The sequence below is a fragment of the Taeniopygia guttata genome, chromosome 24, assembly GCF_048771995.1.
Source record: "Taeniopygia guttata chromosome 24, bTaeGut7.mat, whole genome shotgun sequence".
Taxonomy (NCBI): Eukaryota; Metazoa; Chordata; class Aves; order Passeriformes; family Estrildidae; genus Taeniopygia; species Taeniopygia guttata.
In genome coordinates this window covers 5,718,323-5,736,365 of record NC_133049.1, presented here as the reverse complement: position 1 = coordinate 5,736,365, position 18,043 = coordinate 5,718,323, and the positions used below count along the sequence as shown (strand labels likewise).

General features: G+C 53.7%; 1 protein-coding gene and 1 long non-coding RNA gene across 5 annotated transcripts; one reads left to right on the top strand and one right to left on the bottom strand.

Annotated features, from left to right (window-relative positions):
• Window positions 1–1,253: 1,253 nt before the first annotated feature.
• On the bottom strand, window positions 1,254–6,625 carry THY1 (Thy-1 cell surface antigen). Of its 4 annotated transcripts, NM_001245199.1 has the most exon segments (7): window positions 1,362–1,569; window positions 1,572–1,588; window positions 1,591–1,769; window positions 3,070–3,143; window positions 3,698–4,033; window positions 4,131–4,212; window positions 6,305–6,378. In NM_001245199.1, coding segments are annotated over 6 exon segments (681 nt in total). In that variant the 5' UTR covers window positions 4,168–4,212; window positions 6,305–6,378; the 3' UTR covers window positions 1,362–1,531.
• LOC140680499 (uncharacterized) lies at window positions 5,338–17,579 on the top strand. Its single transcript, XR_012051857.1, has 2 exons — window positions 5,338–5,690; window positions 17,158–17,579. It is a non-coding gene; the product is annotated as an uncharacterized lncRNA (long non-coding RNA).
• The last annotated feature ends 464 nt before the right edge of the window (window positions 17,580–18,043 follow it).

Below are 18,043 nucleotides of genomic sequence, written 5' to 3'. Positions count from 1 at the left end.
TTTGCCCCACCTTGGGGTGAGCTGCAGGGAGAAGAGCCCCTAAACCTTCAGCAAAGGTGGGCGTGGGGCAGCTGGCGTGGCGTGGCCGCCCCTCGTGGATCCGTGGGGACGCCTGACCCGCCCAGGCTACGGCACCTGCGTGGCCGTGACTCAGCGAGCACCTGCCCAGGATAATGGCAAGGGGTGTAATTAGGGTGGCATCTTCCTCCCTGCCTCCCGTCTGCCTCCAGCCCTTAAACAGGGAGGGGCGCGTCGGGGCGGCACTCTGGGAGGTGGCGCAGGGTCACCAATGGTGTCAGGGGGTGGTGGCTGAGTCCTGCTGGTGGCTCCTGGTGCCAGGGTGGCATCTTGACGCTGGGCAGGGCAGTGTATGGCTGCTCCAAAGGACACGGGAGCCCTTGGAAGCCCTCAGGCAGTGTGTGGAGCTCCAGCAGGACCCTGGTGGGATGGGCACAGGAGCTCCAGGAGGACCCTGGTGTGATGGGCATGGGAGCCCCAGCAGGACCCTGGTGTGATGGGCACAGGAGCCCCAGCAGGACCCTGGTGGGATGGGCACAGGAGCCCCAGCAGGACCCTGGTGTGATGGGCACAGGAGCCCCAGGAGGACCCTGGTGTGACGGGGACAGGAGCCCCAGCAGGACCCTGGTGTGATGGGCACAGGAGCCCCAGCAGGACCCTGGTGTGATGGGCACAGGAGCCCCAGCAGGACCCTGGTGTGACATGCACAGGAGCCCCAGCAAGATCCTGGTGTGATGGGCACAGGACCCCCAGCAGGACCCTGGTGTGATGGGCACAGGAGCCCCAGCAGGACCCTGGTGTGATGGGCACAGGACCCTGTTGTGATGGACACAGGAGCTCCAGCAGGACCCTGGTGTGACGGGCACAGGGGCTTTGGGACACGTGCACACCCAGCCCCGCTCCCATGGCCACTTCCATCCCTGGCAATTCCCTCCCCAGAGGATGGATGGGTCAGGACCAGACCTGGTCCCCTGCTGTGCCTCCGTGCCAGGGGGTTTAGGGACAGGGATGGGGACAAAGGGTCTGGGAGCAGGGGGCCCCGCTCCAGATGGGCAGGAGGGGGTTGCCCTGCCCAGGGAAGCCGCATCTCGCCCCTCTGCCTGCTCCTCTCCCACAGCCATTGGGGTGCTGGAGGCACATGGGGGTTGCCTGGGGGGCTGAGCCCCTCAGCAGGGTCCTGGTGCCCAGCCCCACACAGCCCTCACCCCAGTGCCACACACACGGGCGCCCGTGGCTCCAACACAGAACCTAGGTAGGGTTTTATTGTGCAGACAGAGGAACACTCCTGGATGGTAAGGTGGTCTTTTTTTTCTTGTTGCTTTTCATAAGGTTCTTTTTTTTCCTTTTTTTTTTTCCTTTTCCCTTAACAGAATTTCTTTGACGACAAGCTGTGGAAATAACTACAAATGTTCACAAAAAAATGAGACTCGAGCCGTGTCCGCGCTCTGCCGCTGGGCTCTGTGCCTGCCCCGGCGCTCACCAGCACGCCCAGGGAGCTGGGCACAGCCAGGCCTCAGCTGGGCACGGCCTCAGCAGCACTAGACAGCAAGCAAGCAGGCAGGGATGGGCAGGGACGGGCACGGGGGTAGGAAGCAGCTCTGGAGAGGAGCACGGAGTGGGGAGCAGCTGCTGTGTATTGCTCTCAGCCCGGGCTGCACGCGTGGCACAGCTGGATGCTCCTGCCTGCCTCTTCCTTTCCCTGTGCCCTCCCCTGGGTGAGGCTCCTCGGGGTCCCGTGGGCATCCAGGCAGCCCTGGGCTGGCAGATCTGAGCTGTGCTGGCCATCCCTGTCCCTGCTCTCGCCACCCCCTGGCACCATCCTGGCCTTGCCGAGGTTGTGGGTGCCCTTTGCTCCTTTGCTGCTCTTAAAGGGAGACGGGAAATGCTGGAAGGGAGGAGGGAGAGGGGAAGGGGCACACGGGTGGGACTTGAGGAAGACTGCTCTGCCTCTCCATGAGGAAGGACTGGGGATATCTCCAGATGTTCCCTTCGGGAAGACAAAGTGCCGGTACAGAGGAGTCCCTGCAGAGACCTTGGGGTCACACTGCCAGAGGGGAACCCCCTCCCCACCAGCCAGCCTGGGCACAGCTCTGAGGGCTTGGGGAGGGCAGTGGGGCTGTGGCTAGCTCAGAGAGGCTCTGCTTGCCTCCACTGGTGCTGGCAGCAATTCTCTCGTCACAGCTAAGGGCTGGTCCCCGGGGAGAGCGAGTGGTGGCTCTGGCTTGGGCAGCCCAAAGGTACCAGGTGGGGTCTGGAGGAGGCCTCACTTCCAGCTCAGCTGTAAGAAATAGATTAGGAAAAACTTGTTGCCGAAGCACATTCGCACTGAGCCCATTCCCGGGGTCCCAGAGGAGCCCTAAGGAGGCGGGGGGGGTTCATGGTGTCTCCTAGACCTGCTCCCCTCTCTCCTCCCAGCCTGCCAGGCCCAGCAGCGTCCCATGGCTCCCCATTCACCGAGTCATTCTGTGCCCTCTCCCAGCCGTGGCAGCGCAGGGTGAGAGGGGCAGGCTGAGGAATCAGTCACCTGGGTGGCAGGCAGGGCGGGTGGGGACACCAAGAGCCCTGTCACCTCCAGGGGCCACGGGCACAGCACCCACCACGGGCACCCTCCGCACGCTCTCGCATCACCCGCCTCTCTTACCTGCCAATCCAGCTGAGAACAGGCAAACCCCACGAGTTAAAGGGATGGGACAAGCGAGGCTGAGGCCTCCAGTGCTCCCAGCACAAGCAAACCAGCCAGCCTGCGGAGCGGGGAGGCGCCATGGGAGAAGCAACGCTGCCTAGCAGAGCCACCATGCTTCGGAGCGGGGCGCGGGTGCGTGGGATGGTGCTTAGCGTTAATATACGGCTAAATAGAGATAACACAGAGAGGTTTCACGGCTTCCAGACGCTTCAGCTTCTCTTTCCAGGGGCTGCGAGGAAGGCGGGGTGGCCGGGGGCTCGGTGGGTGCGTGCGTGTGTGTGCGAGCGCTGTGAGTGTGAGTGTGTGTGTGTGTGAGTGTGTTTCGCCTTTCACAGGGACACGAAGTCCACGGCTTGCAGGAGAGGCAGGGAAAGGAGCAGCAGCAGGAGCCACGAGGTGTTCTGGATCAAGAGGCTGAAGCCGGCGCATTTCTCCAGTTTGTCTGTGAGGAAAGCAATGGGGAGGAGAGAAGAGAGGCCATGAAATCCCTCGGGAACGGGGCTCAGGCTGGGAGTTCTATGGGTACAGGAACACAGCTTCGTGCCTTTGCTCTGTCACAGAAGTGCAGCACGTCCCATCCTGGCCTGTTTCCCTCCCAGTGGAGGGGATGTAGTAGCAAAGATTTTTTTGGGGACCCTGAGAAGCATAACCCTGCCTGTGCCTGACTGAGGTCACAAGTGGATGGGCACCAGAGACAAAGGTCTCTGCATCTGGAGGACAGCTCCTGTGGGCTGTAGGTGTGGAGGATCCCCTCTGTCCTCTCCATGGGAGGATATCGAGGCAATGTGCCTGAGGTGAGACCCAAGAGAGGCAGGAAAAGCAGTGTGGGATGGGGTAGAGTGAACCCATCTGTGAGATGAAGCGCACCTGAAGGGTCGGGACACATTTATGGATCCTCAGGCAGGATCCATAGGGATTTGTGGTGCTCTCTGCTGGCCCTGCCAAGCCAAGGAGCAGGTGGGAAGGGCTGAGGCCAGGTGCCACCGCCTGTCTCACCTTTGATAACAGTGATGTTCTTTATCTGGTTGCCGGTGTAGTCGTTGGTGGCCTTCAGCTCGCACATGTAGATGCCCTCATCGCTGGTGGTGAAGCTCTGCAGGTGGAGGCACACCAGGTTCTTGTGCATGGTGACGTTGGCTCGGCTGCGGTAGATGTTCTCGGAGACGCTGATGGTGCTGTGGATGACGTGCTTCCTGTTGTCCTTGGTGATGCTGAACTCGTAGGTCAGGGGGTTGTCGGTTTTGTTCTCATAGCGACAGTCCACGCGCAGGTTCTGGCCCAGCAGGCAGGCACTCAGGTCCTTGATCATCTGGCAGTGGGCGGCCTGCAGGACTGGGAGAGGCAGGAGGGGGTTGGACAGGGATCAGCGAGCTCTGGGGGTGCCCGTGCAGCCTCCAGGCTGCTCTGGGCCGAGCAGGGAGGGATGTACCTGTCAGGATGACAGCGATGCCCACGGTGGGGTTCATCTCGCTGCTGAGGTGCCCGGTGGGGGCTGTCTCTGAGAGGGGAACCTGGGCAGGGGGAGAGACAGGCAGTTAGCCAGGCCACTGCCCCACGGTGTGGGCACTGGGTGGTGCAGGCTGCCCTTCTTGCACAGACAATGCCCTGGCGTCTGCTCCTCGTCTGATTCACTGCACAGAGCCCGGCTGGCACTGCACCCAGCTGGGGAACCAGGCACTGCGTGTCTGCCCAGCATCATCTTTGCACTTCCCCATCCCCTCTTTGTTTTCCCTGCCCAGATCTCCCCAGCAGACATTAAATGAGCATAGCCAGACCTGCAGCAAGGCCTGCCTGTCCAGCCTTTTGCCCCATGGCCAGCCAAGGCTCAGACAGGTGAAACCAGGCTGCACCCCAGTGCCTGCCCACCTTGACCAGAGGTCTCACGGCGAGGGGCTGCCAGCTGAGGGACCCTCTCTGGGGGCTGGTGGGCGCCCGCCCTGCCAACCCTCCCACAGCTCCAGCGGGTGAGCTCAGCAAGGATGAGTCATTGCAATGCAGCGAGGGAAAGGGGCCAAGAGCAGCGAGGAAGAGGGACACAGCAGCTGGATGGCGAGCCAAGACCGCCAAAGGATGGCACGAAGCCTCCAGGAGCTGAGCTCAGCCTGCCTGGCCACGGGCTGGAAGGGGTTTGGGTGGCAGCATGCACTGCCTGTGTCCCTGCCCCGTGTCTCTCCAGGCTGTGTGTGTGGGTAAGGGGCCCGTGATGTGCCATCCAAACAGCAGAGCTGCTGATTGCAGCCGGCCCAAGGCAGCCACAAGGAATCAATTACAGGTTTGCAGGCTGGCCAAAGAGCCGCGTGGGGAATCCAGCCGCAGACATGCGGAATGGAGGGACAGGGTGGGGGAGCAGCGAGGCAGCCAGGCTGAAGGACACACCAAGCATCTTGCAGTCAGCCCTCCAGGCTGGCCGTGTCGGGCCAGGTCCAAGAGGGGGAGCTGATCAACCAGCCCTTCGGGACTGCAGGCTGGCAGAGGGGACAACAGACCCTCAGTTTGTTCCCTCGGAGCCTGGCAAAGCATCCAGGGAAGAGCTGGGAATTGCCTGTACCACAGCCAGCTGCATTTTTCTATTTAGCAATTTTGGGGTTTTTCATATAATATTCTAAGAGGAAATACCAAACCCATTTACTCACCCTGAAGCTCTGAAAAATTTCTTTATCCAGAGCCCTAAACCTCGGCCAGGAAGAAAAATTCCCTTCTTTTGATTTCACTGGCAACTCAAGAGGTTGCCAATGGGGTAAACGCTTGAACTTCTGGATTCCTAGAAATTGTCCCCCCGTCCCTTGCTTTGTCATTTCCCAGCACCAATCCACTCCCTTTGGAATGTCCTGGGCACTATCTAGGTCATAGCCTGGCTTTCCTCCAGAAAATCCATGCAAAGAAGCTCCCAGAGAGGGGTTTTCCTCCCATCTCTGTGCCCAAACACTCAGATTTTCTAGGCTCCGGGTTGATAGCCCTTAGACCCCTCTTCTCCTGCCAGCAGAGCAAGGTGGGTCACTGTCGCTCCTGCACGATCCCAGGGGTTTGGCGTGGGGACAGGGCTCAGGAGGACGGTGGCATTCGAGGGGCTCCAGCTCTTAGAGGGCAAAGATCCCGGCGCAGTCCCCACCAGCTCGGGGCACACCATGGCCCCTGTACCTACCCCCTGTGCCCAGCAGCGCGACAGGCTCGGGGTGACAAAGGATGTGCGGGGATGGGGACGGGGGCGTGCAGAGCCGCAGGAGCCTGGGGGTGGCTGCCAGCAAAGGGGGTGCGCAGGGCAGAGCGATGGGGCGACCCCCGAGAGGAGCAGGAGGGTTGGGGGTGGGCGATCTCCCCCCGCTGCAGCAGGAATGCGGGAATGCGGGAGTGCGCGGGGGCGCGCCCAGCGGGAATGCCGCAGTCCCGAGCCGAGGGTGGGGGGACAGGCAGCGGGGCGAAAAGCAGAGCCCGTCCCTTCCTCCAGCGCGCCCCGTCCGGCCGAGCATCCCCCGGGGAGGGGAAGGATGCTCCCGGTGCCACCGGCGCGCCCGGAGCTGCGGAGCCTCCCCCGCCCGCAGCCCCGCGGTGCGCCCCGAGCCGGGCCGGCAGCGTGCGGGGCGCTGCGGGGCGGTCGGTGCCTACCTGCGGGCGCTGTCCGGTGCTGCCCGCTGCCTGCGGGGCTGCCGGCGCTGTCCGGGGCTGCCCGGCGGGCTGTGGGCGCGGCGCTCCCGCAGTCTGGGCAGGGCTGGGCGGGCGGACCCAGCGAATGGGGGCCGGGAGGCGTCACGGAGGTTCGGCCCCCGGCCCTGCCTCTGCGGGACTCGGACGCCCCCGCCCCGGACAAGGGGCGCGCACCGATGCGGAAGGTGCGGTTCGCTGCCACCCTTATGTTCCTCAGGAAGGGCGACACAGCCCCATCACCGTGGGAACATCATTTTGAGGAAGAGCTGCCAACCCTCATCTTCCCCGGCAGCGTGGGAGGTGTTTTGCTGGGAAAGGAGGATGGTTGGGAAGGGGAAAGGCAGCTTGGTGTGGGCTTTGCTGAGGAGGGGGCAGGTATCATCCTCTGCCACCAAGGGGTCACTCTGCAGCAGGTCACCACAGGTCTCCTCCATGTGGGAAATCATTGTGGGAATGGCAAGACACTCAGCTGAATCAAAGAACCACACAATCATTTAATTTGGGAATGACTTTTAACACCATCGAGTCCAACTGCTAACCCGGCACTGCCAGATGCACTGCTAAGCCATGGCCCCAAGTGTCACATCTACAGCCTGTCTGTGATGCCACTGGACACAGACTTTCAGTTTTTGCCCCAGGTCTGGTGACAATGGGGACACAGCAAGGGTTTGCTCCCCACAGGCTCCCATCAGCATGTTTGGGAAGGGGATGAGCAAAGCTGCTTCTGCACAGGCAAAATGGCTTCGGATCCATAAAGGAGCCTGGGACAAGACCTCTTCCCTCTCTTTGGCAAGGTCATGACAGCAGAAGAGGACAGCAGCAGGGAGCTGTTTTCCCTGGGAGTTTGGGTCTGGAGGTATCCCAGGAAGGCCCAGAGACACACAGGATGGCCTGCCCTGCCCTCACCTCCTGCCACAGCCCTGGCTGGGCTCTGCCAAAAGGGCTGATATTGGGAAAGTTGATACAAAAGTCATGTTCTCCTCCAGCAGAACCTGATCCCAGGTGACGCTGGAATGCTGAGGTTTTGCAAGCTGGCTGTGCAGGGGGTTTTGCTAATTCTACAGAAGCTTGGCTCTGCCTGCTCGCTCACTGCACGGGCTGCAGGTGTGCTGGCCCAAACAGGGACAGCCCCTCAAGCTGGCCAGGGGGCCTGTGGTGCCCTAGGAGTGTTGAGCAGGGTCCCAGTGTGCTGCCATGAGGAGGGCAGAGGGCTGACCCTCGTGGCAGTGGGGTATTGAAGACACTGTGGGCAGCATGACGCACCACACTGCTGGCTCAGGCTGGCAGGGCTGGCTGTGGATGGGAGGAGAGGCATGGCAAAACAACAGGGAAAGATACCCAGACTGGGAGCAGATGGATGCAAGGCAAAGAGACAGACACGAGGCACGCTGCAATGTTGTTGGGGGGCAGAAGTTGTAAGCACAAGGTCTGTGTCCAAACACAGCTGTGATGTGGGGCAGCCCCTGTAACCACACACACACACACACACGGGTCCTTTTCACATTTCACATCTCCACAGGCTGTCTCCTCCACATCCCCACTCTCAACCACAGCTATTGCAGAGTGAACCAGGGAAGTCAAGCTCCAACGACCAGCTTCTAGAGGCATGCAGTGTCTCAAAGCCCACCGTGAGAGATTTGGGCTTCCTTTCAGTCTCTGGCTGTGGAGGCAGGCATGAGTGTGCAGTTTCTGGGCAGTGCTGGCAGTCACTTCTCTGCCTAAGTATTTGCAGGAGGCTCCTTGCAGAGGTTTTCCCTCTGGATAGTCCTTTTGCTGCAGATTGCAGCCTGGCTGCTATCCCTGAACCAGAGAAAAGCACCCAAGTCACACCGAATGCAGAGGAAAGGGGTGGGGAGGAGAAAACCGAATAGTGACAGAGCAGTGGAGAGGGGGGCAGGCAGTGTTTGCAGTGGCAGGTGTCAGTCAGGGAGACAGACAGCAAGAGGGACAAACAGGCACAGTGCAGCACAGCAGTGCAGACACCAGCAGGAGCGAGTGGATGCGGCAGGACAGACGGACCAGCAGGCAGAGGCAGAGCACAGACAGCTCCCCTGGCAGCTCAGAGCAGCCAAACTGCCCCTGGATCCTCTCTAGGGAGAAAGGCAGGGCATGTGGGGGTCCCTGGGGGAAATTCACTGCTCCCAATAGCTCAGATGCTGCAGAAGGCAGGCTGGGAGCAGAGGCTCTGAGGGGCACCATGACTCGGGTGTCTGGTGATGCTGCAGCAATTAAAACCTGGCCTTGCCCAAGGACATCCTGCTGCAGCAGACACCCTTCTAGGAGAAAGGTGGATGCACATCCTTCCCAAGAGGAACATCTCTGCCCTGCCCTCAGCCTATCCCAAACACAGGAATTGGAGAGTCTCTCCCTTTTCCTCCTGCTCATGGATCACAGCACAGCAGCACACCCTGGGTCCTGCTCAAAACAATGCCCATGCAGCAACCATTTGCTCCCACACTGCCAAGTGCTGGGAGAAGTGATTGAGGACATTTGTACAACAGGACCTGGGGGCAGCCGTGCTGGAGAGACCCCTGGGATGTTGAAACATAGAGGAGTAAGGGAGGGAATCTGTGAATCAGTGGTGCTGCTGCAGAGATCACAGCCCAAGGAGTGACTGATGCTCACCTGCCTCACGGCTCAGCCCAGAGACAGGAGGGCTGCAAAGGGTTTGCTCCTCGCTGCACTCAGCCAAACCCAGGCCCTTCCCACCCCATCTTTGAGGGACAAGGAAGGGAGGCTGCAGAAGAGCTGTGCCCTTGATTGGAGAGACGGAATGGCCCTCGGGAGCCCAGCAAGGCCCCATAGATGCTAAATGTAGCACGGCCCAGATATGAAGCCCCTGGGCTTTGTGGCAGTGCTGCACAGAACAGGGGTGGAGGAGACTGTGCTCCCCTGCTTCCTGCAGGCAGCCCAGAGCCACGGAAAACAGGGGCAGGCAGGATTGCTGCTGCAGCACTGCCTGGGGTCACATCAGCCTGGCAAAGATGGCCAGCACAGAGCCCCAGCCTTGGTAGCCTGGACCTACTTTGTGCCTGTGTCCTGCATAAAGAGAAGCCCCAGAGAGTGAAGATCTCCAGCAGTGATCTGGGCTAGGGAGTGCCTGTGAGCAATCAGCTCCAGCCCTGCACTGACACACTTGCCAGCAGCAACATCCCTCCCTTCCCTCCCTTGCTGCACACTCTGTCCTGGAGCTGCCTCGGAGCTCCCGGCTCTGGGCTCACAACCAGTCACAGGAGTGCCCCAAGGTGGGAATGTTGTCAAGGGGGTTTCTCTGGGAGGCTGCCAGCACTGAGCATTCACTGCAGTGCAGGATCCTCTGCAGTAAATCCTGCTTCAGCTGCACTGCTGCCTTCCCAGCCTGTGATGCACCAGACAGGACCTAGCAGTGGAGCTGTCCTGCCAAAGCAGAGCAGAGCCATTGTCCCCACGGCCTGACATCCATCTGGAGGAGGGGTGACTATCTCTGCTGCCTCCAGTCCCAGGCCACTAAAATCTCTTTGCAAGTCTTGGGAATCCTTGTGGGAGGCAGCCAGGACGTGAGGAGCCAGCTCAGCCTGGAAGAGGAGGTTGACTGAGGTGGAGAGCTCTTGGTTTGCTCCATCTGCTCTCCAGACTGAGTGGGAAGGGTGCTTGGCTGCCTGCTCCAGCCTCCTCCTCACCGCTCCCCATCACATCCTGTTAGTTCTTGGCAGGGAGTGGGTTTTTTTGGGAGAGCTGCTTTCTGCACTGTGCCCTGCAAACCTGATCTCTGCTGAGCTGTGAGGGAGACTCATCCCTGCAGGCAGGAGAGGCATCTCTGCCAGCTGAGCTGGGCAGGTCTGGCAGGTAATCCTGGCCCAGCTTGCAGACCTATTTCTTACCTGCAGGGTCAGTGGCCACAGGGCCTGTATTCCAAGCTCTTTGCAAGGTGCCACATCCCACGGGCTCTTTGGAGGGGAGTGAACATGGACAGAGTTAGAATTGGGAAAAGCTGCCACTTCAGATGGTGAAACTCCCTTGTGCCACCTGCTGAACACCTGTGACACCGCCACCCTCATTCCTTTTACAATGGCGAGTACCTGTGGGGGCTGATACAGGATGTGCAGCACTGGAACCCTGAGAGGGATTCCCAGATAAACCTTAAGCCCCTTTGTTTTAGGGAAACTTACTCATGTTGGAAAGGAGAAGCTGCTGGAGGTCTCCAGGAGGTGCTGGACAGAAAGAGAAGTGTAGAGCAAGCACCATTTCTGCTAACCACCCCTAGCCACACTTTCCCCTCTGTCTCAGGAGACATGACTAATGCAAGTTACAGAAAGTGGAAATAGCTTCCTTGATTATTCTCTTCCTATCTGCTGGGCCTTAAATAATAGAAAATGATTATTAGCATTCCTTATTTATGAGGGAACCATTAGGACAGGGTGGTTAACTCTCACCACACAGGTTCCTAGGGATAGCACCAAAGAACCACAGGAAGCAGCTGCCTGCAGGGTCTCCCAGTGCTGGCAAGCCCCAGACTCTGGAGAGAGGCAGACTACAGTTAAATCCAGTCCACAACTTCCTCCTGAGGGGCAGCACCAATCTCTGCTCTTTGATGACCAGGGACAGGAGGTGCAGGAGTGGCTGGAGCTGTGCCAGGGGAGATTTAGTTTTGGTTGCCTGGAGGAGGAGGAGGCAGCCCTGCCTCCCCAAACACCAGCAGCCCTCCAGCCACACCAACCTCTTCTGCTGTAGGGATTCCTCCCGGTTCATAATGGCAAATTGTTTGGAGCAGGGGGGTATCGGAAATCAGGTGACCCCTAATGGGAAGAAATGATGATGTTTGGTTCTAGATCAAGGCTGAAGGATAGCTTTATTAAAACTAGACTATATTACATTAATATACTATTTAAGAGATACTATCCTGTTCTACATACTTACTTCTTACCTAATTAACTTAAAAACTAGTGTCGCTGTTGAGGCAGGACGGGAATGAAATTACTCTAGAAGGCAAGAGAATAAAACTCTGATTTATTCCAAATACATCGCTCTTTTATAGAGAGCATTGTCCAGACCGATTCAATTGGTCCCAGAGTAAAAACATTTCTCACCATTGGTGTGCAGTGAATGATGCTCAGTGGAAGAACTTATCTATAAACAGCATGAAGAACAAGAGAGATAAAGAATTATTTACATTCCTTCCCAACTGTTTCTCAGGCTCCTGCCTGGTTAGAAAGCAGAGCTGGGAGCCCCAGTCCCCCATCCCTCCTACTGTTACCTTCAGGGACAGCAAGGGGGTCACTCCACATCCCTGGGGAGCAGTTTTGCCACAGAAAAACACACCCTTAAGAAATCCCTTCCTTTTTTTTTTTTAGTCCAGGCCAACCTTCTACTTTGAAATATTAGTGTAGGAGAGATTGTGGATATGGACAGTACTGTCATAAAGGGGCACTGAGCTCTAGAAAGAAGAATCCTAATGTTAGAAAAAAGTTAGAAATGAAAGCGGAAAAAAAGAATCAGGATTGTAGCAGTGAGAATTTACCCACACACACAAAAAACTGTGCTCATCTCTCTGAGCTATTACTTATTATCCATTATCATTAATTATTTATCTACTATTATTATCAATTCGTTATAATTTTATTAGTTATTATTATCTACAGTACCTAAAACTCAGCAAGTGGAGGCTCTGCCACGTGGAGAATTCTTTATGTTTGGCCAAGAAGCACAACAAACATGAGTAAAACCGGGTTTTGCTGAGTTTGCTCTCCTGTTGCTGAGGAATTCACAGCTGGGAACACCAGGAACAAACAAGAAAAGGCAACACATGCTTAATAAATCTCCCTTAAATGTTACAGTCCTCATTGCAAAGAGCACACACCTCCTGTCTGTATTTAATGGAATAAATGTCTCCCTGTGGCTGAAGGAGCTCGAGCATGTTCCAAAGCAGAAGCTACACAGCATCTGCTGTAACATTTATGCCTAAGGGGTTTGAGATCCTGCCAGTCAGCACCTGATTACAACTCACTCTCATAATCTTTTCAGATAATTCACATAAATCTGCCCCTAAGATGTCAGCTTTAGTAGGGTAATGGTGCCTTCCTGGACAGCAAAGCATGGTAACACACCTGCATTTAGGAACACCAAGATGGATAAACACCTCATGACATCACAATCTGCAGCTGCAGGGGAAAACATTAAAGAAATACAGGACAAGTGCAAAAGCATGAGAGATGAAGGTGTATGATAAATTGTAAACCAGAGGCTGAAAAAGCGTTTTATTGAGGGAAAGGGAGATGAAGAGAAAAAAAGCCACAGCTGCTGCTCCTGGGGAGAAAAAAAAAAAAAAAAAAAGGAAAAAAAGGATTTTGTGAATGCTGAGATAAAGAGGTTTTCTCCACAGTAAAACCACTGTAAAAAAAAAAAAAAAAATCAAAAAACAGGGGGCTCGAGTGCAGGCCAGGCATGCTGGCAGGTCACCAGCAGGACAGGCAGCCCCGCAGTACAGGCACACACCCAGGGGAAACAACTTCATTCTGTCCCAATTTCCAATTTCCCTCAGTGACACTTGGGACACCCAATTTCCAATTTCCCTCAGGGACACTCCAGGCTCCTGCCTGTCCCTCAGCGACACTTGGGACACCCAATTTCCCTCAGGGACACTCCAGGTTCCTGCTTCTCCCTCATCAGGACACCCAATTTCCCTCAGGGACACTCCAGGTTCCTTCTTCTCCCTCATCAGGACACCCAATTTCCCTCAGCAGCACACCAGGTTCTTTCCTCTGTCTCTCTGTCCCTCACCGCCCCTCAGTGTCACATGTGGCACCCACATTCCCCGTCAGTGACCCCTGAAGCCTCTCAGTGACAGCCACGGTATCCAGCGTGAAAAATGCCAATCACTTGGTTTTTAAAATTTTAAAAATAATAAAACGGTTATAGAAGTAGTAATACAATTAGAGTAATAAAAATTTAGAGTTAGGACAATTACAAGACAATAAAAAGCAAAGAATTACGGACATCTGGATGCTCTTGGACACTAAGTCACGATAAGCGTGCCTTGTGAACAAAGGACTAGCCCTTTAAAACCATACATTTTTGTATATCAGACATACTTCATGGTTATGCCTACATTCTATTTAAAATAAGAAGCTCTGTCTGGAATACGTCAACTCCTTCTTTTAATCCCCATGGCGTCTTCACCTAAAGAAATTAGCTTCTTCTGATAAGAAAACCATAAATTCCTCTTCTCTGGAAGATTTAGGTGTTCTGTGACTGTTATCTCTAAGCGAGTATGTCATTATTTTTTAAAAAACCCCACATACATGGTTTCTATTTATCTACAAAACTACTTTACTATTAAAATGTTCATACAGCACTTCTAATCAATATACCATAATACATATAGTATTCAATTTAATATTTGTGAAAAGCCAATCATACAATATGCATTTTTCACATCCAGCTGCCCCTCGGTGACCCCCACGGAACCTTCATCAGTTCATGGGGCATCTGCTCCTCCCTTCAGTGCCAATCTTCTCCAGCACTGCTAAAACTGAGACCTCTATGATATTTAAAGTCCTGAAACAAACCTATAAGATTATTTTTAAAACCCCCAAAAAATTCCTATTGAAGTTCATATGCTGTCTTAAAACCCTTTGGAACAAGTATGTTTCTCAGCTTTTTGTCACAAGGATTGACTTGTTTACTATGTTTATTTACACATGAACATAAACTATATTTATGCAGTTCTTTAGAGTGGAAGGTGTTTGTGTGAGTCAGTTATGACATGATTTTTCATTTTACTGTTTCCATGGAATAGAATTTTTTATGCCACTGTTCTGGTTTTTTAATGTCATGAATCTGTTTTGAAGAGATTCAGATTTCGGTTAAAAAATGTTGGGCAAGATACTCCAAAAAGCAATGTTTTTTTAACTTGAAGGACATACTGATAGTACTTACTTATTTCTGTGGTTACACATTAGTAAATTAAAAAAAAAAAAATTTAAAGCAAGTTTGTTGTTACCAAAAGAAAACCAGAAAATTCTGTTGGTGTAAATCAGAGGCAGGCATAAAAAGAAATAATAATAATAAGAGAGGCAGGGAATGAATTAGATGAAAACCAGAGGAAAACATTGCTATTATAATCATGCTACACACACACACACGGGGGAAGGCTCTTCTTGCAAAACACACACTTAACAAAGCGGGGATTTACTAAGCACCACAAACAACATAACCTGCTGTTTACTACAAGAAGAGTAAACAAACACTAGGAACCAACCCGCAGCTTCTTTTCATGCAATTCCTCTCTGTGCTGGCAGGCCAGGGCTGCATTTCTGAAAATATATTGGAAATAAATCACAAGAAGCTCCATTCAGATGAAGCAAAGCGTTGTAAATATGAATTAATCAAGTGTAAAGGGCCAACAAAGACAGCCCGTGTGTCCTCCTCACGCAAAGCAATGATTTGATGGAGCCAGCCTCTTCCTCTTAATAATACATGGATTGCTTTTGCTCGGGAGAGACACGAGGGAATCAGACTCCAGAATTGAGTTGGGAGGGACATTCCATAGTGCGGGTGGCTCCATCCAGGGAATTTAGAGTGGAAGCAGTGAAAGGAGTGATGGGGGAAGCACAGCAGCGTGTGGATCCTGTCAGGAACCACGAGAGTGCAGCATTACCCTTTGCTAGGCTGCTGCTGGCAGGTGCAGGGGGCACAGAACACAAAATTACACAATCCACAGTCCTGTGCTTTCCTGACGGGCTGCAGGCCGTTGGGAGGGCGGGTTTTGGTTATTTTTTTTTATGTTTTAATGGTTTTTGCTTTTCAGAGCTTAGCCTGGTGTTCCCTGGGGTGTTTCAGCTCTATTTTGTGTACATACTCCTAGGCCTGACTTACTGAAGCGGGGCCTTAGTGGAGATTTCAGTGGGGAAGAGCACTCCCAGCTGGATGGAAAGTAGAGGGGAATGATAAAAAAAAAAAAAAAAAGTTATGATCTGGTGCTCTCTCAGCAGCTTAGCAGATGAGCTGAAGAAAACAACTTCTGAATTCTGGCAGGAATGTGCATGGAGTGCGCCATGGGCTCCTCCAAGTTTTATGGTTGCTTTAAAGGGCTAAAGGAGACTCTAGTGGAGAATGCTGGCAGGGAAAGGGAATAGAATCACTGGAAAGCCAGACTGGTAGAGTCAATAAATAACACAGAATTCTTCCTTCTCTGTCCCAGGCTGTTCAGAACCAGCAATGTTGCTGGCACATCTGTGTGTGGTAGTGAAGGAGTGAGTGGCTTAGACCTGGAATCGCTCCTGGATTGTTTTTCCAAGCCTAATATGTCCATCTTCTGCATGTGTGGACATCTGGCCCTGTCTGGATGGCCGTAGACCTCAGTATTGTGCTTCCTCAGTGCTTCCTGCCTGGCTGCAGCTCAAACTACCTTGACCTACAAAACAATTTCCAGCCCCTTGCTGAACCAACAAAGAACAGTCCATTGATCACTTAAATGTTTTTCAGTCTGCCATCGAGCCAAACTCTCTCTCTTTGGCACCACTTACCACTCAGTAAAACTCAGCCAGCAGAAAAAAAAAATGTTTCCTTGTTTACAAAATAAAAAGAAAAGAATGATTCTCTGCTTCAGAGGCCTGGGGACCTTGTTTACCCTCCAGCCTGGAGTGAGTTTTTATGGGCAGGTTTATAAACCCCTGCACAGCCAGCTCTGTAGTGCTGACAGATGTTTCAGTGTAGCTGCTTTAACACCTTGGCTCTGACAGGAGCACCACTGTGGATCTCAGGGATAGCAGCAGAACAGACAGACTTTTTTGGCTATTGGCAGGCTCGTGTGTACTGCCTTTATCTTGTTAAGGGAGTGGAGCCCTTTTAGTGTCTTGATGGGGAGGGAGCAGGAATTCGATATGAACAAGGCAAACCCATTCCAGTTCTGCCAAAGCTGCTGTTTTGCCCTGAGTTTTTGAGGCAGAAAATTGGTATAGTGTGTAAGGGAAAAGTGTTGGGATGAGCTTTGTTCTAGAGCTGTCAGCAGCAGTGTTCTGTCACCAGTGTTACAGCACAGGACCTGCAAACTCCTCGATGTTCCCTGTGCCCCCTCTGGCATGTGTTCTTCTGCAGCTTTTGGTTCTTCCTTATCATAAATCCTGTAGGATTTAACTTCTAGCTACTGATCCTTTTGACAGTAATGGACCATTAACTAACTAGACATAAAATTGAAAGTGTAAATCCCTCTGCCTTGGGGAATTAGAAAGTAGGTTTAGGATGCAGGCCATGAAACGCAGGAGTTCATTGTAATGGCAAACGAGGCCTGATTAACTCTGCCTGCCTGGCACCCTGGTCTGTGCCAGCTGATGAACACGAGACCAGGAGCTGAGGCTGGTGCTACAGGGCATTTGCAAGTGCCAGGGGAAAGCCTTTAGTCTGGGTGCTTGAGCTTCTTTATCCCATTGCCAAGATAGTGAGGGAGCCTGGGCTGCTGAGGACTTCTCTCCAGACACTGATGCTGCTCTGATTGGAACTTTGGTGTGTTTTCCTTTGTTGGGATAAGGAGAGAAGGGAATGCTGGAGGTGAAGCTGCCTCTGCTCCTGGGGAACAGCATCAGGGAGAAGGATGAGGTGATGGAGCAGCTCTGCAGGTTGGTGTGTACCAAGTCCAGTTCCCAGCCCCTCCTGGGGTCTCCAGTGGCGTCACAGGGCTCTGCTCTGAGTCTGTGGGAATAAATTTGCTTCTCTCTCTCTTTTCACTAGACCTTCAGATCAGTTCCCACTGATTAAAAAAGTTAATTACCTTCCTCTTGCAGAAATGACTCTGCTTTCAAGGTCTCCCAGGCCCTTAATTGAGCATCTTTCTTTGACAGAACTTTTGATTGAATTGCAGTGAGTCACCATCAGAGCCAGGATGGCCAGGTCAGACGGGGATGTCTTCAGGGAGCCAACGGGGCTCTGCATGTGCTGAATGCAGTGGTCTCAAACTCCTCAGCAACAAGCGACTGCATCAGAGAGAAGAGAGGAAATGGGGTTCAAAGGAGGGCTGGGTGAAGTCTGTGTTTCTGTGACCTCCTGGGAAGTGAAGTGCCTGGTGGCCAGTGGTCCCTGCACACCTGAGACAGCCCTACTACCTGTGTGTGCTCCAGCATCAGCCTCCTTACCCGTGGCCACGCTCCTGAGCTGAGTGCCTGTGCCATTCATCATGCCAGCAGCGCAGGAGCAACTGAAAAAGTGTCTGGAATTTATCATCGGTGGCAGGAGCTTTTGTCTGTAATAAAAAACATTTTCCCTCTCCTCTCTTCTAGAGCTTTTCTCCTTCCCTTCTCTCATTATTATTATTATTAAGAAGCTTAATGCCATATGTCTTGCTGTTTTATAAATAACCCCTGTAATCAAACAGCACTGGGTAAATGGGCAGTCCAGCTTGTGCAATTTGTTTGACAAAACGAGTCCAGAAGAATATGAGTCTGTGGAGGAAAGACGAATAGAGCAGCTTGGATGAATGTGTTAACCAAGAGAAAAACGGCTTGGCAGAGAAGCTGATGCTATTTTTATCTATGCAAATAAAGTTTGGGGCTAATTTATTAAAAATACAGTGCAGGACTTGCCAGAATGGTCAGTGTCTCTGGAGATGGAGAGCAAGAAAGGTTCTCTGCCTCCTGAGGGCACAGGGGGTGCAGCTAAGGAGGGAGTGAGGTGAAGCCAGCCTGGAGTGTGCTTAAGCTGCCAGGAGGAGGACTGGGCCTGGAGCATCAC

What these genes read in the sequence shown, in the direction of transcription:
- THY1 (XM_072918072.1), bottom strand. Translation starts at nt 4,167, where the DNA reads ATGAACCCCACCGTGGGCATCGCTGTCATCCTGACAG. An exon ending in CATCGCTGTCATCCTGACAG is followed by an intron (nt 4,034 to 4,130) that starts GTACATCCCTCC and finishes TGCCTCTCCCAG; the next exon opens with TCCTGCAGGCCGCCCACTGC. An exon ending in GAACATCACTGTTATCAAAG is followed by an intron (nt 3,144 to 3,697) that starts GTGAGACAGGCG and finishes CTTTCCTCACAG; the next exon opens with ACAAACTGGAGAAATGCGCC.